Here is a 24,821-nt window from a genome sequence, read left to right on the forward strand (position 1 = left end):
AATCTGGTGCAGACTGTCTAGTCTAAGTTTATACTATTTATTTTTTTAGACAGGATTAGTAAATCTGCCTCAGGAATACCTTGCTTGTTTAGCACTTTACCTCTCCCAATTCTTCTCTAAAACTCCTGAGTCAATATAGTTAGGGAGCAGATAAAACCTTGTGTGTGAACCAAGCTTTCATTTCAAAGCCATGCGAGAAAAGAAAGAGAGGGGAGAGCGGATGCTGGCCATGTCTCATGGGTTTCAAGAAATCTCCATAAGCATGTCATTCTTAAAAAGTTCTAATAATAGCAAGATGCTAGCCGTGGCACTGCGTACAACAGATTTGACATATGGGGACAAGGCACTGTTGTAACAATCTCATCAGGTAAATATTTAACTCATGCCTCATTTCTCTATTTTTGTGACATAAAAATAATCTAATATTGTTAATGTCTTTCACCTGCTAAATAGTTTTTATGGCACATAAAAAAGTTGGTTATTAAACAAGAAAACTTAAAGTTACTTTAGGTAGCACATATTTTACTCACTTTATATTTATTTGTACAATTCTGGGTTTTTGTTAAGATTTTGTTCACACTGTGTGGCGTTAAACATGTTAACATTACAAATAAGTTATAGAATTGTATTAATATTTTTTTATTACATACAAAAGTTCTTGAGACCATTTTATAGATTTGATTATAAATTAGTGTTAAAGTTAAAATGATCCCTATTATATTTTGATATGAGTTAGTGATATTCTAAAAAGTTACTGAGCAGACACACATTAGAGTAACTCAAGCAGTATTTGCCATCTAGTGACCTTTGTTTGTGTCACTGTGACTACTTCGATATATGGGGTCCCGGCACCATGGTCACCATAACCTCAGGTAAGAACATTTCAGCCTTTTCCTCTTATCTTGTTGTTGAAATTGCGATGACTTACGCTATTTGTTTGTTTTAACATTTAAAAAAATCATAGAAATTGGATTTAAATGATTTATCATGCCTAGATTCAGTTTATGCTGCTTTATATGACAGTCAGATTGAAATAATATTCCTCATATATCATACTTTCATGATTTTCAATATATCATATAAAATCTTTTTGGGTGTCAGCGGGGGAAATAAAGTAATGTTAGCCCATTTAATGTTGACACTGTGAGCTGGGCTCTTGATATCTGGGGACCTGGACAGATGGTCACCATCACATCAGGTAATTTTTTTGTTTCATGACCTTTTGTTTTAAAACATATATATATTTTTTTTAATGTAAGCATAAAATAGTCATAACTGATGGTTTCCTGTTGCAATTTTGGAGTTTCAGTTTTACATTTCTATGGTGTCTTAAAACACAGATTTCTTTTAAGAGACTTCATAAATTATATATTAATATCTTCTATATAAGATGTTTTAAAATCTGTAGATTTTTCTAATTAGTCAGTACTTTTTAGGCAGACTCAGTCATGGTGGAAATCCTTATTTATAGAAAAGTTAGTAAACTTCTGTATATTAGATAGAATTTTGTATAGTGTCAGTTTATGATTTTATTAATGTGCTACTATGCTATGGATATCTGGGGACAAGGGACCATGGTCCTGATAACATCAGGTAAGTCAAACAGATCTATGACTTCTATTTGTCTTTTGAATTATAATAATGGACCGCAATTGTAAAGTTTTTCTTTTTGCAAAAATTATATTTTTCTTTGTAGCCATGCTAAAAAATTCACCTTTTGATTGTTTGGACTGAAAATAAGTTAAGTGGTCACTTAAATTGTGAAAACTATATATTATTTCAGCTTTCATGCCAACAGAGATTAATATTTTAAAATGTGGCAAAATTTTAGTTTTAAGGGATAACAGATATCAATGTAATCATGTGATTATTTTGTATCTACTGCGGATAAAACTACGCTGAAGGTAAGTTTCTACTCATTAACGTAGAAACCTAAATGTTTCACATATAAAACAAAATCAAATTTTTCTTTGTACCTCTATATATATATATATATATATATAATAAAAAAAAAAAATATATATATATATATATATATACATTGTATCTATACAGAATTTAATATAAATAATATGATATAAATATATGTCTTGAATGGTAGCCTTTCTTTAAACAATTATAATATAATTAGATATAACTATTAATATTTATAAGTCATAAAGATAAATTGGAATTCAAGACAAAAATTCATCTAAACTAAATTACTAGTTTAAAAAAATATATGTTTTTAAGTTTAAAATGATATGCTAGATTTATTGTTATATAAAATACATGATATAATTGAAAATACTTTTAGTCTAATATTTCAGCTGAATTATAATTTTTTGTTTCTTTAAAAATGAGAAGTGAAACTAGCAGGGTGGTAACTGAAACCTACATATGTGTTCTCATCAAGATTCAGAATCTAAAATTGGATATGAAAGTCACACTTCAGGGATTCTCTGCTCACAGCTGGCAGGAATAAAAAAAAATCCCCAACCCGGATTTCTATATGATTAATTTTCTTAAACTTCTAATAAGCAGTTTATTTTTAAAGAGTAATTAAACATTGTAGTATTATTAATAAATATTTTATTTATTCTAATTGAATAAATTAGTAAATCAAACATCTGCAGAAAAATATTATATATATATATATATATATATATATATATATATATATCTTAAACAACATATATAATTCAGTCACATATTAAATTGCTTCATTGTTTAAGCAATTAATTGATTATAAAATAAATTACTAATCTTAATAATAATTAATAACAGTAATATATATATATATATATATATATTTTATATATGTGTATTATATATATATATATATTTATGTATATTTATTTATATATATATATATATATATATAATTTTTTCATATATATATATATATATATATATATATACATTATATATATATATATATATATATATATACACACACACGCACTATTTTATTTATACATGAAGTGCTGTATACTTTCCTATTCCCTGATCATAATACCTTTATACTTTTTAAACAGTAACAAATATGTTCATAGGACTATGTGTATAGTAAGGAATTTTGCATTGATTTTGAGTTTACTTTAAGTTTTATTTTTAATACCTCTAGGTTTAGATAACATTAATCAAGGGATATGTCTTACAATGCATTTATCGTTTAAAGTCAGCTTATGTTTTATTTTATAGTGTGAAACAAGTGTATTTCATGTCTTTCATCCAGAATATTTATATTTATCATAACCATCTATGAATAATAAGTTTTTATATACAATAATGATATGAATTAGTTATCTCAATTGCTTTGCAAGACTCTTGCTGTGAGTGTTCCTGTATTGCCCTTTCATAGTTTTACATTACCATAATGTTTTTTTATACTGCATATAAAGTGTTATCCTGCTTACTCTGTGAACTAATTATATTGCATATAAATGCTTAATATATCAATATAGCTTAGTAGAAAGTATTGCTAGCAGTAAATACACTACTAAAAGCACAGTAGGCAAAGTCTTATCAGGTACTGTACCATATAGCTCGGCTAACATAGCTCAGAAAGCATAGCAGAAACAATATAGTTAAAAATCATAGCAGGTACAGTGAAGCTCAATAAAAAGTATAGCAAGTACAGTATAGCTTGCCAAAAAGCATAGCATAGATCAGCAGGAAGCATACCAGATACAGTACAGCTCAACAAAAAGCATGGAAGGTACGGTATAGCTCGCTAGACAGCATAGCAGGTATAGCATAGCTCAGCAGAAAGCATAGCAGGTATAGTATTGCAGAAGACATAGTAGGTACAGTACAGCAGAAAGCATAGCAGGTACAGTATAATAGAGGGCATAGCCGGTATAGTACAGCTTAGCAGAAAGCATAGCAGGTCCAGTACAGGTCAACAGAAAACATAGCAGCAACATACCGTGTAGCTCAGTAGAAAGCATAGCTATTACAGTATAGCTCAGTAAAAGTATACGGTAGCTAGTGCAGTATAGCTCAGTAAAAAACATAGCTAGTAGCATGTAGCTCAGTAAAAACCAAAGCTAATACAGTAAATCTCAATAGAAAGAACAGCTAGTACAGTATAGCTCAGTAGAAAGTGTAGCTAGTACCATGTAGCTCAGTGAAAAGCATAGCTAGTACAGTAAAGCTCTGTAAAAAGCATAGCTAGTACATTATAGCTTAGTAGAAAGCATAGCTAGTAAAGCTCAGTAGAAAGCATAGCTAGTACAGTATAGCTCAGTAGAAAGCATAGCTAGTACAGTATAGCTCAGTAGAAAACATAGCTAGTACAGCATACCTCAGTAGAAGCATAGCTAGTACAGTATAGCTCAGTCGAACGCATAGCTAGTATAGTATAGCTCAGTCGAACGCATAGCTAGTATAGTATAGCTCAGTAGAACGCATAGCTAGTGCAGTGTAGCTCAATAGAAAGCTTAGCTGGTACAGTATAGCTCAAAAGCAAGCATAGCTAGTACAGTATAGCTCTGTAAAGAGCACACCAGATGCAGTATACTCAGGTGAAAGCATAGCAAGTACATTATAGCTCATTAGAAAGCATAGCTAATACAGTATAGCTCATTAGAAAACATAGAAAGTACAGTATAGCTCAGTGGAAAGCATAGCTAATACAGTATAGCTCGGTAGAAAGTATAGCAAGTACAGTATAGCTCAGTAGAAAGCATAGCTAATACAGTATAGCTCAGTAGAAAGCATAGCAAGTACAGTTTAGCTCAGTAGAAAGCATAGCTAATACAGTGTAACTCAGTAAAAAGCATAGCTAGTACAGTGTAGTTCAAAAGAAAGCATAGCTAGTACAGTGCAGTTCAATAGAAAGCTTAGCTGATACAGTATAGCTCTGTAAAAAGCACACCAGATGCAGTATACTCAGGTGAAAGCATAGCAAGTACGTTATAGCTCATTTGAAAGCATAGCAAGTACATTATAGCTCAATAGAAAGCATAGCTAATACAGTATGGCTCAGTAGAAAGCATAGCTACTACAGTATAGCTCAGTAGAAAGCATAGCTACTACAGTATAGCTCAGTAGAAAGCACACCAGATGCAGTATACTTCAGCAGAACACATAGCTTGTACAATGTAGCACAGCAGAAAACATAGCAAGTACAGCATAGCTCAGTAGAAAGCATAGCTAGTACAGTATAGCTCAGTAGAAACATAGCTAGTACAGTGTAGCTCAGTAGAAGCATTTCTAGTGCATTATAGCTCAGTAGAATGCATGGCTAGTACAGTATAGCTCAGTAGAAAGCATAGCCAATAGAGTATAGCTCAGTAGAAAGCATAGCACGTACAGTATGGCTCAGTAGAAAGCATAGCAAGTACAGTATAGCTCAGTAGAAAGTATAGCTAGTACATTATAGCTCAGTAGAAAGCATAGCTAGTACAGTATAGCTCAGTAGAAAGCACACCAGATGCAGTATACTTCTGTAAAACGCATAGCGTGTACAATGTAGCACAGCAGAAAGCATAGCAAGTACAGTATAGCTCAGTAGAAAGCATAGCTAGTACAATGTAGCTCAGCAGAAGCATAGCTAGTACAGTATAACTCAGTAGAAAGCATAGCTAGTATAGTATAGCTCAGTAGAACACATGGCTAGTACAGTATAGCTCAGTAGAAAGCATAGCTAATACAATATAGCTCAGTAGAAGCATAACAAGTAGATTATATCTCAGTAGAAAGCATAGCTAGTACAGTATAGCCCAGTAGAAAGCATAGCTAGTACAGTATAGCTCATTAGAAGCATAGCTAGTACAGTATAGCTGAGTAGAATGCATAGCTTGTACAGTATAGCTCAGTAGAAAGTATATTATAGCTAGTGCTATATAGCTCAGTAGAAAACATAGCTAGGACCATGTAGCTCAGTAGAAAGCATTGCTAGTACCATATAGCTCAGTTGAAAGCATAGCTAGTACAGTGTAACTTATTAGAAAGCATAGCTAGTACAGTAAAGCTCAGTAGAAAGTATTAGTGAAACTAGTGCAGTATAGCTAAATAGAAATCATAGCAAGAACTGTATAGCTCACTAGAAAGTGTAGCTAGTACAGTATAGCTCAGTGGAAAGCATGGCTAGTACACTGTAGATCAGTAGAAAGCATAGCTAGTACAGTGTAGATCAGTAGAAAGCACAACAAGTGAAGTACAGGTAAATATAAATCATGGCAAGAACAGTATAGCTCACTAGAAAGTGTAGCTAGTATAGTATAGCTCAGTAGAGCGCATAGTTAGTATAGTGTAGCCCAGTAGAAGCATACTGTAGCTAGTATAGTATAGCTCAGTAGAGCGCATAGCTAGTACAGTAAAGCTCAGTAGAAAGTATACTATAGCTAGTGTAATATAGCTCAGTAGAAAACATAGCTAGGACTGTGTAGCTCAGTAGAAAGTATAGCTAGTACCATATAGCTCAGTGGAAAGCATAGCTAGTACCATGTAGCTCAGTAAAAGCATAGCTAGTACAGTATGGCTCAGTAGAATGCATAGCTAGTACAGTAAAGCTCAGTATAAAGTATTCTATATCTAGTGCAATGTATAGTAGCTCAGTAGAAAAAATAGCTAGTACCATATAGCTCAGTAGAAAGCATAATATCTCAGTAGAAAGCATAGCTAGTACAGTGTAGCTCAGTAGAAAGCATAGCTACTACAGTAAAGCTCAAAAAGCATAACTAGTACAGTATAGCTCAGCAGAAAGCATAGCTAGTACAGTATAGCTCAGTAGAAAGCATAGCTAGTACAGTATAGCTTAGTACAGTATATCTCAGTAGAAAGCATAGCTAGTACAGTATAGCTTAGTACAGTATAGCTCAGTAGAAAGCATAGCTAGCACAGTATAGCTTAGTACAGTATAGCTCAGTAGGAAGCATAGCTAGTACAGTATAGCTTAGTACAGTATAGATCAGTAGGAAGCATAGCTAGTACAGTATAGCTCAGTAGAAAGCATAGCTAGCACAGTATAGCTTAGTACAGTATAGCTCAGTAGGAAGCATAGCTGGTACAGTGTAGCTCAGTAGAAAGCATAGCTAGTACAGTATATATCAGTAGAAGCATAACTAGTACAGTATAGCTTAGTACAGTATATCTCAGTAGAAAGCATAGCTAGCACAGTATAGCTTAGTACAGTATATCTCAGTAGAAAGCATAGCTAGCACAGTATAGCTTAGTACAGTATAGCTCAGTAGGAAGCATAGCTAGTACAATATAGCTCAGTAGAAAACATAGCTAGTACAGCATACCTCAGTAGAAAACATAGCTAGTACAGTATAGCTCAGTAGAAAACATAGCTAGTATAGTACACCTCAGTAGAAAACATATCTAGTATAGTATAGCTTAGAAAACATATCTAGTACAGTGTAGTTCAGTAGAAGCATAGTTAGTACAGTGTAGCTCCGTAGAAAGCATAGATAATACAGTATAGCTCAGTAGAAAGCATAGCTAGTATAGTATAGCTAAGTAGAAAGTATTGCTTGTGAAGTATAGCTCTGTAGAAGATATAGCAAGTACAGTATAAATCGGTAAAAAGCAGTCAGTCCAGGTTGTACAGTTGAGTTCAATGCACGAATGGTAAAGTATAATGGCAGATTGAGAACAGCTGGGTAGAAAGCATGTGGTACAGTACAGAATCATATTCATACACAGTGGATGAGCATACAGCATGAAATGTATGGGTGCAGTCTGAACAGAATGAGTAGGGGGTTAGAGTTTAGCTGAACAGGAAGATTGTGTAGCCCAGTATGATGCTTAGATGGGACAAAATGTCCTACTAGAATACATAGCTATATCTTACATAATCTAGTCAATATAAGTGCATGGCTCCATACAGTGGTGTGATAAAGCTAACGTAAAAATGTAGTGTTAAACGTGTCTAGTGCTGATAATGTCATACATGTATTTCACTGGTATAGAGTTCTCTTCTTATCCTTATATCAACTCCACTATGTATAAATATGCATTTGCTACTACAAAGAGCCAGGGCAGGTATGGCCTTGTCTACTGCCATATGTACTGTACGGAGAACAGAACATAATGTAGCTCTTAAATCTAAGTACATAGTGGGTTAATGAGCACATTGCAAGGCTCAGGAGGATTTGGACATATAAAGTGTTAATCTGTGATGCAATAATATGTATAAAAAGCATGGGGAGATGTAATTTTTGTAAACTGTTACCTTGTATTGGACTGAAGACCATACAGATCTAAGATCCAATGATCTGCTCTCTGAAGACAAAGGGTTTTTCACATTGAACTACATTGGGAATATCCACAATGAAACTACATTCAGTATTCACAAAAGTCTATGATATATATGTCAATTTAGATATTTAGCTAGGGAAATAATATTAATAACTGAACACGTTTGGTCAGATTAGGGCACTATTCACATCTGCACTGTTCATTCTCATTGTTCTGCTCCTGTACCAGGGCAGAGACAGATGTGAACAGAACGCTAGCCTAGCAGGCCCAATAGAAAGTTGAAGTAGAATACTCTTAGCCGGCTTTCATACAGTCAGTGTTTGATCAGTGATTTCCATCAGTTATTGTGAGCCCCAAACCATGTGCAGGTCAGAAACATAGAACCTGGGCAAACCTTTCCATTATACCTGATCTCTGTGTAGGCTTCACTCCTGGCTTTGGCTCACAATTACTGATGGAAATCACTGACTGTGTGATAGCAGCCTAATAATGTGGTCTGTGAGTAAGAGAAATAAATCTACTTTTATAATCTGGATATTTGAGCCCTGCTTGTCGTCTAACATATGGTGTTGGGAGAGTCAGTACACAATATGCTTAACAGAGAAGAGCTATGGACTGTATAATGATATACTGCTAGAGGATATAATTAGAGAAGTATCTTACAATATACAAGAAGCCTTAAAATGTCTAATGCAGGCACAAGTATAGATGCATAATGTCATCTGCTAAAACATGGAGTTACATTGTGTTGTCTCCTAACTGCATTTTAGTATTATTTCTCAGTAAATTCAACCCTTCATCTGGTGCAGTGCTCATATATATTTCCATATATAATATTGTCTATAAATGTGATGAGTCCTTACTACTAACCAAATGATCAATCTGCCCTTTGTAGTTCTTTTCTTACCACTTACATAACTATAACTCCTGATTTACAACTAACTTGAACAAAGCGCGTTTCAAGCCTTCTCCTCTTAGCTTTTGCCAAGCTTCACCTCCTAACCAAGAACTTATGCCTTCCACCGTTTGCTTGTATTCTCAGCTACACAGCAGGCACCATCTCTCTTTCCACTCATTTCTTGCGGCACATCTCAGGATTCCTCCGTCACCGTTGGTTGCTTGGCCAAAGATTTCCTTCCAGAAACGATTGACTTCACCTGGAACGATAAGTCCAATAACAGCTTTACCAATGGCATGTTGACATACAAACCAGTCCTGCAATCCACTACTGGTACCTATTTGGCCAGCTCACAAATAAAAGTGACAGCTGACAGCTGGAACCTTCGCGATCCATATTACTGTGTGGCAAAACATTCACAAAACACCAAGGCCGTGAAACTTGTGAAAGAAGGTAATGATAATGACGGTAAGAATCTTTAATGTTCACAAATGTGTCTGAATAGTCTCTTACACTGCTATTGATTTGTCACTATTAATATAATAGAACTATGTCTGTTTACAGATATATGAATATTTGGGTTGATTTATCATTTCAAGATATTTTAACATGCAGTCCATGAAATACTGTAGCATAGCCCTTAGTAAGAAGTATAGGGGGTTATTTACTAACAGAAATACGTGTATATTACGCGTACTGCTGGCACAGATTGCGGCGCCTATCTTAGGCATAGAAAATGGTCTAAATCTATGCCAACAAGAGAGCTGGCGTAGATTTAGAAGTTATGTAGAGGCTGTCTTTTTTGGGGGGGCAGATCCATAGCAATGAATGGGTCCGTGTATGATCTGCAAAAATCGCAGACCGGATGCGGACCAAAAATACGGTCGTGTGAATGGGGCCTCAGACTGATATACCTAAATTTATACCCGCTTTCACACAGTGTTTGATCAGTGATTCCCAGTGGTGATTGTGAGCTAAAACCAGGTGAAGGTCCAAAACACAAAACAGGTGGAGATCTTTCCCTTAGGCCTCATACACATGGCAGTAGCCGTTTTTGCTGTCTGCAAATTGCGGATCCGCAAAACACAGATATTGGTCGAGAGCCTGTCGCCATTTTTTTTCACTCATTCATAAATGTCCTATCCTTGTCTGCAAAACAGCAAAACAGACAAGAATAGGACATTTTATTTTTATTTTGTAAGGCCGCGGAACGGGCTTACGGATGCAGACAGCACACGGGTGCAGCCTGCATCTTTTGCGGCCCCATTGAGATTAATGGTTTCACATCAAATCTACAGAAAATGTGGATCGGATGTTGACAGACACTACGGTTGTGTGCTTGAGGCCTATACCTTATGTCTGTGCAGGCTCCACTCCTGGTTTTGGCTCACAATCACTGATGGAAATCACTGACCAAACACTGACTGTGTAAAAGAGGCCTAACTGGGAGGAGAAGGGCAGAAACAGGGGCTTATTATACTAGCAACAGTAGCATTCATATAGCACCTATCACCATTGCTGATATATATATATATATATATATATATATATATAAAATAAAATAAAATTATGTTTGTATAATATTTAAGATCAAAATCATATTCTGGTCCTGTAACTAGCTGATTTTATAGACCTCAGATAAAAAAGAGTAAGCCCCTTTCCATTACAAATTTTTATTTGGTCATATGACTTACGTCATTAACCAAATACTTGAAAATAAATGTAGTAATACTTCTGTTTTGTAAGGGTGCTGATGGCATGAATAACTGTATTGCAAATGTACTGAATCTCTTCACTTCTGCCCCAGGACCAGGTCGAATTTTAAATCCAGAAGTGACCATGCATGCTCCTGTAAAAGATGACCTTTATGTGAATGGCAAAGGCACAATCGTGTGTGCCATGAACAACTTTTTTCCCAAGGAAATCCAAGTGAAATGGTTCAAAAACCACGTGGAAACAACCCTGAACACCACGACAGGCAACCTCTTTCAAAAGAGCAATGGAAATTTTGCGCTAAACTCCTATATCACAGTATCTAAGAAGGAATGGGATGAAGACACCATATACTCTTGTAATGTAGTACATTCTGGCATTTCTGAAACTAGGAATCTGAGCAAATCCCATACCTGTGGTAAGTTAAATTACGATTCATTATGCTCAAAGATCACACACCTTTAAGTTAGTATACAGATGTAGCAGAGTTAACACACAAACTCTTAACTTAAATTTCTTAAATTATTGCGTTATCTTGAAACAAAAGCCATTGAAAAGCAATCGAAGGTGTTTGCTTAACGCATTTAGTTTAGATAACACATCTCATAAAGTATGTTTGTTAACTCTACTACATCTGTAGTAAACTAAAGTGCAGTTTTTTTAAATATATCATACCCCCAATCGTAAGATATCATACGCCCATAGCAACCAATCACAGAGCAGCTTTAATTTTTTTAAAGTCTCCATGAGAAATAAAAGTTGCATGATGATTGGTTGCTATGGGCAACAAGGACTGATTTTCTTTTAGACGGTTTCATAAATCTCCCTCTTATTTGAGGACATGTCAGGATTTTAACACTGCTAATGGAATCTTAAAATATGTCTTATGGTAGGAAATATTCTTTATATCTGCAGAAGCACCACCTGTGCCCGGGGTTATCCAAGTTGCTGTTGAGCCTCCATCTTTTGAGACCATATTCTATAATAAAAAGGCACCACTCGCCTGTATAATCTCCAATATGCAGAATACAGATGGATTAGAGGTCTCCTGGTATGATCTGGGGTCTGAAGCCAAGCTTGAGACTGTACTTGATAACCCTGTCTTCCAATTTGGTTCATATTCTATCAAGGCCATAGCATCAGTGTGTGCTGATGACTGGTATAGTAAGAAATTTGAATGCAGAGTGAAACATCCAGACCTTACATCCCCAAAGAATGTAATCCTGGCGAAAGATAAAAGTAAGTTTTATGACATAATGATCCTGCATTCCAAATGTACAATAGACATATCTGGATAAATTTTTATATGTGTATCTTAAGAGACAGATTCCTTGCACATGGCATTGTCACATAGACTCTGTATGGCAGCACATAAAGTCTCTGTATTACGCCGGGCGCTCCGTGCGCTTCTGTATGGTTTTGCTGTGAGGCACCATGCTATATAAGGTGATAATGTAGAGCATGACATAAAAATCTCTTTGTGCTTCCCTATGGATCTATACAACTCAATTCCATAAAAAGACCTTATACATGAAGCCTAAACATAAAAAAGTTTTTATTTTTATTTCACTAGTAGATTCCATATCCTTGAAGGTTTATATTGTCCACTGAGGCGTGTTCTAGTCTTTATAACTATATAATAATTTTAACTGTATTAATAATTATTACTATTACTGTATAACTATAATTGTATACAATAATATGTATAGGTCACTACAGAGAGAAAGCAATGCATTGTACTAGAGGCATCCAATACATTTAGCGGTATTCATTGTCCCAATAACTGAGACATCATATGTGTGCTTCTTCGGTCTTGATAGGGCCTGGAGAAGGCATTCAATCTATGATGAGGCGCAGGCCTTGCCACCAACAAAATGCCTCCTTCAGCAGTCTGAAATCTACTTCCGCTTGCAGCAGGCATAGATTTCAGCCATCATTTATGCCAGTTTCTGGAGTAAATGATGATGAATGTACCCAGGCCAATAGCCCTGCCCATACAACACCCGCTCCCTTTTTGGAAACTGCTGAGAGCAGCAAAAAAAAGCAAATTGCGTTGTTTTAAAAGTTGCAAAACGCAGTTTTGTGATTGTTTTATGATGAAAGCAAGGTGTAGGGAGATGATAAATCTCCCCCATACTATATTGTTAATTCACGAGTCAGAAACAAATATTGGCAAGATCAGATTCAAGATATCAAAAATTCAAAGCCATTAATGATATAGACTAATAATGATTTCATTTTGCTTCCAGGCCAGACACCTCAGAAACCTACAGTTTATCTTTTCGGACCGCACCAAGACGAACTAAATAATAAAGAATCTCTCACACTGACATGTGTTGGAAAGTCATTCTTTCCACCAGACTCATTTATCAGGTGGTCAAAGAATGATCAGGTTATAGAAAGATATGTTGTGACCACTAAACCTATGGAAGATCCTTATTCTTCTGTCAATAAATCCTACTTCCAATATAGCACATTGACTCTATCAAGCATAGAGGACTGGAACAATGGAGACACTTTTACCTGTACGTTTGGTCATGAAGCATTACCACTTCAGGCCACCCAGAGAAGCGTTGACAAAACTTCTGGTAAAGCAACTTCCGTGAATGTGTCCCTCGTTATGTCTGATTCCTGTTAACAGTCCTTACAGAAAGACCTGCTATCTCTTCCTCTTGTGATTCCCTATGTCATGTGTGGAATGAGAAGGAGGAAGAAGTGTTATCTTGGGGTCTGTTAGTCTTGTTTTTGTACATTAACTTCATTGAACTTTGTCTGCATATTGAAAAGTAGAAATAAAAAAAATCTATAAAATGTTTGTTTTATGTGTGGAGTGTGTGTAGCTGTATTTCTTGTGTAGCTCCATGTAGTCTATCACCTGACACCATTTGCATAAGCACTTCCATTCTTATGCAAGGTTTCTATAGGCTAATGTTTGTTTTTTGCCTAAATCATCGGTTGGAGCACCATATCTTTGAACTAGGAACCATAATAGCATACTGTACACATACTGTACGTCCATATAGGAGTTTTATAAGTAGACACCTAGATAATCTATATAGTATACACATAAAACAGACCAGGATGGAAGAGTTAAGGTTCAAAAAAAAAACCTATAAACTTTTTATAAACTATAAACAGATTTTTAAGAAGTGTAATATAGTTTACCATAAAAATATAACTAAACCCAAAATCTATTTGAATTAAACTACAAAGTGTGAGTACTGTGCTCTGGTGAGTACTCCAGAAGTGTTCATTTCAAGCAAAACACGATCTAAGTAAACTTTCTAGTCTGTGACTAAAACATTACCTACACATACTTTTTTTTAAAGAGTTTGAAAAGACATTTTATATGGCTTACATATATAAATATAATAAATTAGCAATTAAATTAAATCAGAATATGATGGTAAAATATAAAACTTGAAGGCATCTAAATGTCATGTAAGATTTTGTCAGCCACCTGTATACATCTGATGTCATGTAAAGCACAGGAGTGTGGCCATCTAGCAGTCTTTATTCTTACTTAATAGCTGATAGTTTGATCATCAGTTGGAGGTGGGTCAGCACAATCAATATATCATATAAAATGTAGCAAGGAACACATACATAAAACTATGGTGGGATTTAACTAAGGTGTGGACAAGAGACATGGAATATTATTAATATTCCTTTCTGAATAAAATGGGTTGATCCAGTATTGTGGTTGGTTGCGCACCTCATCTGATAAATATAGGCCATCTAGACTGACCCATATGTGTCACTAGAATTCTGGATGCTTATGCTGCCAGTAGCCATGCATCTCAGAAATGCGTCTACCTAGTACATTTGGCACAACTTCACATCTTCTACTGAATTAATCCCATGTGCAAACGCTTATAAAGATGAGTATGCTGACTATTATGCTCACTTTGAATTGCACATTCTAAGAGTTCAATACTTAACTGACTGACAGATGATGATAAGGCCATATTGTCCAAAAATGTGGACAAAATTTAGGATAAACAGAAATCAATTTATCTACTGAATAAGCATTGCTGCTGTGCACCTTATTGGCCCTAGGCCTGTATAATAGAAGCAAACCTCTGCTGCTCCTTTTTATATTTTAAGAATTTGACTTGAGCTCCAGCTAACTGAATAGGGGTATAAACCAGTAGATTATATACCAAATATTATACCCATGCTTATACCAACAAAAACCTTCATAAAGAAATATCGGAGAAAAATTATTGAGTACTAGTGTGAGGTGTTCATAATTTTATGATATATATATATATATATAAATATATGTGTAAAAATATATTGAAATAATAAATCGGTGACATGGTTTCAAACAATGATATGGGCATGGGCATATGCATCCATGGCACCTATTAAATGTGACCAAATATTAACCAGATGATAGGTAAAACTGAGTTTATCTGCTGGACACTGGTAGCTTGGTTATAATGCAGGCCATTTCACATCACAAATACATAGAAATAAAGTTAAAAAAATATATAATAGTAATAATTGTGTTATTGCCTTGTTAGGAAAACACTTGAATATTTAACTCCAAAATATATTATTGCAAGCAACCATGTTTTAGGATACCACCAACCATTGATTTTGACCCCAGCACTCTAAGGGTATGACCACATGGTATGGTCATGTCGTGGTTACAATGCTGCCATGTTGCGGTCAAGTATCAGACCGCCATATGGCCTTAGGGGGTCTAGATAAGCTAATAAAGATTACACTGCTTAGTTTGTCTGCATTGTTAATGGCCATGCAGTATAGAAGGTGTTCTGTGGCTATTAACGATACAGACTAAACAGTGCAGCCTAATTAGAGCCCACTGTAGCTGTACGGCCGCACAGTACATGACCACAGTGCAGCCATGTCACAACTGCGACAAGACCACGCTGTGTGGTAATACCCTAAAACCTAGTATAAGGTCTTGAGATGTTAGGTATATGACTGACTAGTGTATGTGTATATGTATGTGCATGCATGTAATGTATGTTTACTGTCCAGATCAGTGAATGTCCCCCTATTCATTTTATATACTCATGTCTGGCAAATTTTGATGCACTAATTAGTGTTAATATTACTATTTTTATCACATCCCAACAGCCCATATACTTTTCATAGAGGAAGATGATGATATTGATAACCTGTGGTCCACAGCTTCCACTTTCATAGTGCTTTTCCTTCTGAGTCTCTTCTACAGTGCTACTGTAACTGTTTTTAAGGTGCGAAATGCGAATCATAGAAACTGGATAGTAATAACGTCTCAGTATTTGTCATTGCATAAACTGTACATAAAAGAAAACATTGAAGTTAATAAAAGGGAATCTTACACTTGGACCTCCACCAGTCTATAGAGGAAGTGAGCTACAACACTGTATAGATTCTTCACACCTCAGGCTCCATTGATTGAAAATGGTTCTTAGGTGTTTGGTAATGGAAATCTGCTTGAAGGTTTGGGCACTCTATACTTGGTGGAGATCCAAGTTCATGGACCATTATTTTTATATATTCAGATATGTATATGGTATGCCATAAGATCATATAGATGTTCCTATTTGCATAAACTATGTCATCAGAAATTAAATCATGTTTTTATGTTAAACATATTTTTTAATCTTTCCATGTCACTATAATCACTAGGTCTAAAATATGTTAAGACTTTCTGTTTGAGTGTAGCCACATGGGCCATATTCACAATAGACAGGAGGGGACTTTTATGGAAGAGTTTTCTAGGCATTCTCTGTGACCTTTGTAGAGGCCAGGAAGGAGTTGATAAGCTGTGGCTTCACCTATTCTGAATGGTGGATCCTGTCTTATCTATATAGAGGTGTTACTTGTCATTTTAATTCGGCTTGTGATGATAATGATAATGGCTACTGAAAAGTTACCTGTACAGAACAGGAGATCATGACCAATTATTAAACCAAGTGGCCGGCGTGAAAACTGCAGGATTATACACTTTTTTTAATACAGATAGTCAGATAGTGACATGGACATTTTTTTTTATAAACTCACCAAAGATTCTAAAAAATGTTTAATATAAAAACATGATTTAAACAGTAGGTCAATTTCTGATGACACATTACCTGTAAGCCACCTTAGATACATGTTTCTCTGTGAAAAAAGTGTATCTAACTTCCCTGTTATTGAACGAAGTTTTATGCAAATCGAATTCGGATGTTTCATCCGAAGTCGATTCGCTCATCCCTAATTTTAATACATTTCATGACTTGTAAAATAAACAACTCAGACAACCCATTTAATGCGGTCCATGTTCAGGAAGCATGAAGCTCCAGCTAGGAACAGGACCTGGTGATGATTCACTTTAAATTTTCTCACTTTAAAGTTCCTCCTCACCCCATGTCTACTTTGAGAAGTTTGAAAGGAGTTGCGGACAAGCATGCATGCTGCCAATTCCTTCAGACTCTATGGAAGTTACAGAAAGTATACTCTGCTGTTTTAGTAACTTTGAAAGAGTTTTAAGGATAAGACCACATGCAAGATCGTATCACGGTTGCGACACAGCTGCGCTTTGGTCAAGTACCAGGTGGCTGTACAAGTCGCAGTGGGCTCTAATTAAACTGATTAGGACTGCACTGCTTAGTCAGTCTGCTTTGTTAGGGCTGTTTCACACGAGCGGATGCCATGCGTGACATCCGCTCCGTGAATGACAGCCAAGACCCGATGCAGACTGCAGAAGCACGGAGCATTAACATGATTGATAATGCTCCGTGCCTCTCTGTGATCTCTTTACTACGAAATCACAGGGAGATAAAGTTGTCACTGTAATTTCGTAGTAAAGAGATCACAGAGAGGAACGGAGCATTATCAATCATGTTAATGCTCCGTGCTTCTGCAGTCTGCATCGGGTCTTGGCTGTCATTCACGGAGCGGATGTCACGCATGGCATCCGCTCGTGTGAAACAGCCCTTAATGGTACTCGACTGCGGTGTGGCCGTGTCACAACTTTTACGCGATCGCACCATGTGGCCATATCCTAAGTGGGTAGCAGGATGGATGCTTGACCACAGCTTCATTAAATCTCCTCATCAGTCTTCACCACAGACATGTGGATAAGAAGGAACAAATGATCCCTGCCTTAGGGCTCGTTCACACGACCGCATTTGCGGATCCGCAATACACGGGCACCGTTCCGCTGTCATTCCGCATCAAGGATGCGGACCCATTCATTTCAATGGGTCCGCAAATCCGAAGATGCGGAACGGAAGCACGGAACAGAACACTACGGAAGCACTACGGAGTGCTTTCTGGTGCCTCCACACCGTAAAAAGATGGAACATGCTGTATATTTTTGCAGAACGGAGGGATCGCGGACCCATTCGAGTGAATGGGTCTGCGATCCCCATGTGCCTGCTTCACGGAAGGTGTCCGTGCATTGCGGACCGCAATTTGTTGTTCACAGCACGGGTACGAGACACTAACGGTCGTGTGAACGAGCCCTTAGGCCCCTTTCACACGGGCGAGTATTCCGCGCAGATGCGATGCGTGAGTTGAACGCATTGCACCCGCACTGAATACAGACCCATATCATTTCTATGGGGCTGTTCACATGAGCGGTGATTTTCACGCATCACTTGTGCGTTGCGTGAAAATCGCAGCATGCTCTATATTTTTCACGCAACGCAGGCCCCATAGAAGTAAATGGGGTTGCGTGAAAATCGCAAGCATCTGCAAGCAAGTGCGGATGCGGTGCGATTTTCACTCACGGTTGCTAGGAGACGATCGGGATGGAGACCCGATCATTATTATTTTCCCTTATAACATAGTTATAAGGGAAAATAATAGCATTCTGAATACAGAATGCATAGTAAAATAGCGCTGGAGGGGTTAAAAAATAAAATAAAAATTTAACTCACCTTAGTCCACTTGTTCGCGCAGCCCGGCATCTCCTTCTGTCTCCTTTGCTGAACAGGACCTGTGGTCAGCATTAATTACAGTTAAAGGACATGTGGTGACGTCACTCCAGTCATCACATGATCTTTTACCATGGTGATGGATCATGTGATGACCGGAGTGACGTCACCACTGGTCCTTTACCTGTAATTAATGCTCACCACAGGTCCTGTTCAGCAAAGGAGACAGAAGGAGATGCCGGGCTGCGCGATCAAGTGGACTAAGGTGAGTTACATTTTTTATTATTTTTTTTTAACCCCTCCAGCGCTATTTTACTATGCATTCTGTATTCAGAATGCTATTATTTTCCCTTATAACGATGTTATAAGGGAAAATAATACAATCTACAGAACACCGATCCCAAGCCAGAAGTTCGGGTTTGGGTACCAAACATGCGCGATTTTTCTCACGCGAGTGCAAAACGCATTACAATGTTTTGCACTCGTGCGGAAAAATCGCGGGTGTTCCCGTAACGCACCCGCACATTTTCCCGCAACGCCCGTCTGAAAGAGGCCTTAGTAAGAGATCAAATATTTATCACCTATCCTCTAGACTGGTAATAAATATGTTTGGCAGGACAACCTAAAGCAGGGATCAGCAAACTCCGGCACTCCAAGAGTTGAGAACCTACATCTCCCAGTATGCACACTTGCTTGGCTGTTCTCTGAACCCCCACAGAAGTAAAAGGAGCATGCTGGGAGCTGCAGTTTCACCTACAACATATGAAATTACCTACTGACTACCTTATGTAAAATATGCAATATTCTCATTGCAATAGATAGAAACTGCTCACGGTTTGTCCATAACCCAAGCAGTGTTTATAGCGATTTTTTTTTTTTTTTACTACATTGTGTTTCTAAGAAAAACTGTGTGAACTATGTTTTTTCTGCCATTTTTCCCTCTATAGAAAAGATATCAAAATACCGAGAAATAACACCAAAAAAAAACAAAACGCTTCAACTTGCTGTTTAAAAACAAAAACACCAGAGACCTCTCAAAAAACAACACATACAGTAATTAAAAACGCCAATAGCAAAAAAAAAAACTAAAACAAATGCTTGTGCGTGCTGGGTGTCCTATTTCCCATAGACATTCAGATAACATGTTGAGCTGGAGCAAAAAAAAAAAAAACAACTCAAACCACAAAAGTGCACAAAAACTATTGGGGTCATTTATCGAACTGGGGTACAGTAGAACTGGCTTAGTTGCCCATAGCAACCAATCAGATCCCACCTTTCATTTTCCAAAGGAGCTGTCAAAAATAAAAGGTGGAATCTGATTGGTTGCTATAGGCAACTAAGCCAGTTCTACCTTACACCAGTTTGATAAATGACCCCCTATGTGTGAACCCACCCTAAAATATCTTTAAGACGAGCGTGCTGATTGTAGTGAAAAGCCATTTTCTAGGGCAGGGGTCAGCAACCTTCGGCACCCTAGCTCTTGTGAAACTACAATTTCCAGCATGCTCCATTCATTTATATGAGAGTACAGAGAAGAGTAGAGGAAGTTTGCATGCTGGGAGTCGTAGTTTCACAACAGCTGGAGTGCCAGAGGTTGCCAACCACTGTTCTAGGGGGTAGTATTCTCAAAGAAGATAGCCATTTTGCATCCAGCATTAGGGAAGTCTTTTAGAGAAGTTTCACTGCAGATAGACAGATGACAACTTACTGTATGCAGATTAAGGAGCAATTCTGTGTTACTCTGTAAAATAATAGTACCTAACATTAACAGTATTATTTTTTCTTCTTTTCATCTGCAGGTAAAATAATACCGCTGGAACAGGCTTATGCTCTGTTCCAGAAGAAGATCTTAGCTCTGTGATGCAATACAATGTTACCAAGCATTTATCTGCTAAAGCTATGTAAATACTTTCCTCTCCAGGCCTGTGTGCATCCCAGTATTGTTAATATTACTTATTACTGTACCGTTTGCTGTTTCCATAAATGTAACAATATGTGCAATAAAGATATTTTATGTTAACACAAAAACGGCATTGCTTCCATCTGTCCTTTCATATATATGTGTAAATTCTTCTTTCTTAGAGCCTAAGTTATATTTCTATTCTCTAAACTAACCTTAAGCACTGCACTGGATGAAGGTTATAGTATATTAGAAAGGTATATTTGTAACTTCTTGCTGACAAGAGGGTGTCTTAGTAATAATTGGGCTGCGAAAATACCATATAAAAGTTTATGTTTTATGAGTTTCTGGAAAGAAAAATTACAGTAGATCTGGATGCAATTAATGTTTTCCATGCATTTTCCCTTTAGGCTCTTGTACGGTTTGCTATCGAAACATTTAAACGTACAGAACATAAGTATTTTCCATTTAGGGTCCATGCTTCTGAGAATAAATCTGCAAGCTAAAATACAAAGTTCTGTTGATGGCAAAACCTGTTTTAAGGCTACTTTCACATGGTCAGTATTTGGTCAGTATTTTGTATCAATATTTATAAGCTAAAAACATGAGTATGTCCAAAACGCCCACTTTCTCCATAGGTTCCACTCCTGGTTTTGATGTACAAATATTGAAAGTGTCTTCATACCATTCTTCCTATACATGATAATAACCAGGAACAAGATATTCCAAAATGACATTATCCATAGAAAAAAATATATAGCCATAATGTTCCCTTAAAAATACCAATTTGTATTAAATATCCTTAAAACCAACAATTATAGAAACATAGAAACATAGAATGTGTCGGCAGATAAGAACCATTTGGCCCATCTAGTCTGCCCAATATATCTGAATCCTATGAATAGTCCCTGGCCCTATCTTATATGAAGGATAGCCTTATGCCTATCCCATGCATGCTTAAACTCCTTCACTGTATTTGCAGCTACCACTTCTGCAGGAAGGCTATTCCATGCATCCACTACTCTCTCAGTAAAGTAATACTTCCTTATATTACTTTTAAACCTTTTCCCCTCTAATTTAAAACTGTGTCCTCTTGTGGTAGTTTTTCTTCTTTTAAATATGCTCTCCTCCTTTACCGAGTTGATTCCCTTTATTTATTTAAAAGTTTCTATCATATCCCCTCTGTCTCTTCTTTCTTCCAAGCTATACATATTAAGATCCTTTAACCTTTCCTGGTAAGTTTTATCCTGCAATCCATGTACTAGTTTAGTAGCTCTTCTCTGAACTCTCTCTAGAGTATCTATATCCTTCTGGAGATATGGCCTCCAGTACTGCGCACAATACTCCAAGTGAGGTCTCACCAGTGTTCTGTACAGCGGCATAAGCACTTCACTCTTTCTACTGCTTATACCTCTCCCTATACATCCAAGCATTCTGCTGGCATTTCGTGCTGCTCTATTACATTGTCTTCCCACCTTTAAGTCTTCTGAAATAATTACTCCTAAATCCCTTTCCTCAGATACTGAGGTCAGGACTGTGTCAAATATTCTATATTCTGCCCTTGGGTTTTTACGCCCCAGGTGCATTATCTTGCACTTATCCACATTAAATTTCAGTTGCCAGAGTTCTGACCATTCTTCTAGTTTTCCTAAATCCTTTTCCATTTGGCGTTTCCCTCCAGGAACATCAACCCTGTTACATATCTTTGTGTCATCAGCAAAAAGACAAACCTTACCATCGAGGCCTTTTGCACTATCACTTATGAAGATATTAAACAAAATTGGTCCCAGTACAGATCCCTGTGGAACCCCACTGGTAACATGACCTTGTTTTGAATGTTCTCTATTGACTACAACCCTCTGTTGTCTGTCACTCAGCCACTGCCTAATCCACTCAACAATATGGGAGTCCATGCTCAATGACTGCAGTTTATTGATAAGTCTTCTATGTGGGACAGTATCAAAAGCCTTACTAAAATCCAGATATGCGATGTCTACTGCACCTCCACCGTCTATTATTTTAGTCACCCAGTCAAAAAAATCTATAAGATTTGTTTGACATGATCTCCCTGAAGTAAACCCATGTTGTTTTTCATCTTGCAATCCATGGGATTTTAGATGTTCCACAATCCTATCCTTTAATAGGGTTTCCATTAATTTGCCTACTATTGATGTCAGACTCACTGGTCTATAGTTGCTCGATTCCTCCCTACTACCTTTCTTGTGAATGGGCACGACATTTGCCAATTTCCAATCTTCCGGGACGACTCCTGTTACTAATGATTGGTTAAATAAATCTGTTAACGGTTTTGCCAGCTCACCACTAAGCTCTTTTAATAATTTTGGGTGTATCTCATCAGGCCCCTGTGACTTATTTGTCTTCACTTTAGACAGCAAACTTAGAACATCTGCCTCTGTAAAGACACATGCATCAAACGATTTATTAGTCAGCCTTTCTAGTGGAGGTCCTTCTCCTTTTTCTTTTGTAAAAACTGAACAGAAGTTTTTAATTTAGTTATTCCTTGTTTTAATTTCCTTTTTTCATTTATATATCTAAAGAATGTCTTATCCCCTTTTTTCATAGACTGAGCTAGTTTTTCTTCTGCCTGCGCTTTAGAAGTTCTTATAACTTGCTTGGCCTCTTTCTGCCTAATCTTGTAGATTTCCTTATCTTCATTGCTCTGGGTTTTTTTATAATTACAAAATGCTAGCTTTTTATTTTTAATGATTTGGGCCACTTCTGCTGAGTACCACAGTGGTCTCTTCCTTTTTTTGCTTTTACTGACAAGTCTAATGCAATTTTCTGTTGCCTTCAATAATGCACCTTTTAAGTAGTCCCATTTCTCCTGGACTCCATGTAATCCGTTCCAGTCTGATAAGGACTCATTTATGACTAATTTCATTTTTGAAAAGTCTGTTTTTCTAAAATCTAAAACTTTTGTTTTTGTGTGGTGGGACTCTTTCACAGTTCTTATATTAAACCACACTGACTGGTGATCACTAGATCCCAAGGTTTCGCCTATAATGACATCATATACCGAATCCCCATTTGTGAATACCAAATCCAAAATGGCCTCCCTCCGGGTCGGCTCCTCAACCACTTGTTGTAGAGATAACCCCAGTAGGGAATTTAGAATATCTGTACTCCTGGTAGAACTTGCTATTTTGGTTTTCCAGTTTATATCTGGAAGATTGAAATCTCCCATAATGATAACTTCTCCTTTCATTGTCATTTTAGCTATTTCTTCAACTAGTAGATCATCTAGTTCTTTAACTTGACCAGGTGGTCTATATATCACACCTACACGAGTTACTGCATGATTAGCAAACTGCAACGTAACCCAAACTGACTCTTTGTTGGCCTCACCAACTTGTATTAGGTTAGATTTAATGCTATCTTTCACATACAGGGCCACTCCTCCTCCTTTCTTGCCTTCTCTGTCTCTTCTGTATAAAGAGTACCCTGGTATGGTTATGTCCCAGTCATTTCTTTCATTAAACCATGTCTCCGTAACAGCCACTAAATCTACATTCTCAGATGCCATTATTGACCCAAGTTCATTGATTTTTTTACCTAAACTGCGAGCATTTTTAGACAGGATTCTGAGCTTATCATTTCTTAACCTCTGTGCTTCTGACCTGTTCTGGCATTGTTTCGGGGGGCAATTGGACTCTTTTATTTTCACTCTTTTGCCCCCCCTTCCTAGTTTAAATACTCTTTCGCAAATTCTTGGAGTTGTTCACTAAGTACATTTGTTCCTTTGAGAGAAAGATGCAAACCATCTTTTTTGTACAGTTCCTTTCTATTCCAAGTAGAGCTATCATGAGAAACAAAGCCAAATCCTTGCTCTTGACACCATTTACCAAGCAATATGTTGAACTCCTTTATGCGCCTCTGCCTATCATTCTGAACATTATACACAGGCAGAACTTCAGAAAATGAAATGGTGGATGCAAATTCCTGTACGTCATTACCAAGTGTGATAAAAGATTTTTTCACCTCTGACACTTCATTGCAAGCCAGGTAATTTGTCCCTAGATGGACAAGAACATCCACGTCCCTTTCCTGCTTTGCTTGCTTAACAATATTAATAATACGTCTTCTATCTCTTCTAGCAGTAGCCCCAGGGAGACATCTCACAAAACCATTTTCTTTAAGCTCCACACTTCTTATGATTGAATCACCCAGCAACAGCTGCTTCCTTTGAGACTTCACTTTATCTTTTTTGTCCTTG

At 36.8% G+C, this 24,821-nt stretch overlaps 1 protein-coding gene and 2 gene segments (V, D, J or C); all 3 read left to right on the top strand.

The window, feature by feature from the left end:
- LOC120989010 overlaps positions 1-20,701 on the top strand; it is a 369,628-nt gene extending 348,927 nt beyond the window's left edge. Inside the window, 7 exon segments of the C gene segment in view lie at positions 827-872; positions 9,236-9,559; positions 10,899-11,222; positions 11,720-12,043; positions 13,054-13,392; positions 15,917-16,035; positions 20,487-20,701. Coding sequence covers positions 827-872; positions 9,236-9,559; positions 10,899-11,222; positions 11,720-12,043; positions 13,054-13,392; positions 15,917-16,035; positions 20,487-20,495 — 1,485 coding nt within the window.
- Positions 1-24,821, top strand: part of LOC120989007 — a 769,594-nt gene that overhangs the window by 610,318 nt on the left and 134,455 nt on the right. For 4 of the 8 annotated variants that reach the window (XM_040416849.1, XM_040416848.1, XM_040416847.1 and 1 more), the window contains one exon: positions 324-367. The exons of 1 other annotated variant lie outside the window; for it this stretch is intronic. In XM_040416849.1, coding sequence (XP_040272783.1) covers positions 324-367 — 44 coding nt within the window. Of the gene's footprint in view, positions 1-317; positions 368-24,821 lie in introns of all 8 variants that reach the window. 3 more of the 8 variants (XM_040416844.1, XM_040416846.1, XM_040416845.1) reach the window with 1 other exon arrangement.
- LOC120989011 overlaps positions 1,539-24,821 on the top strand; it is a 326,239-nt gene continuing 302,956 nt past the window's right edge. Inside the window, 1 exon segment of the C gene segment in view lies at positions 1,539-1,593. Within this exon segment, the coding sequence occupies positions 1,551-1,593 (43 nt within the window).

Source organism: Bufo bufo, chromosome 2, assembly GCF_905171765.1.
Source record: "Bufo bufo chromosome 2, aBufBuf1.1, whole genome shotgun sequence".
In the NCBI taxonomy this organism is placed as follows: Eukaryota; Metazoa; Chordata; class Amphibia; order Anura; family Bufonidae; genus Bufo; species Bufo bufo.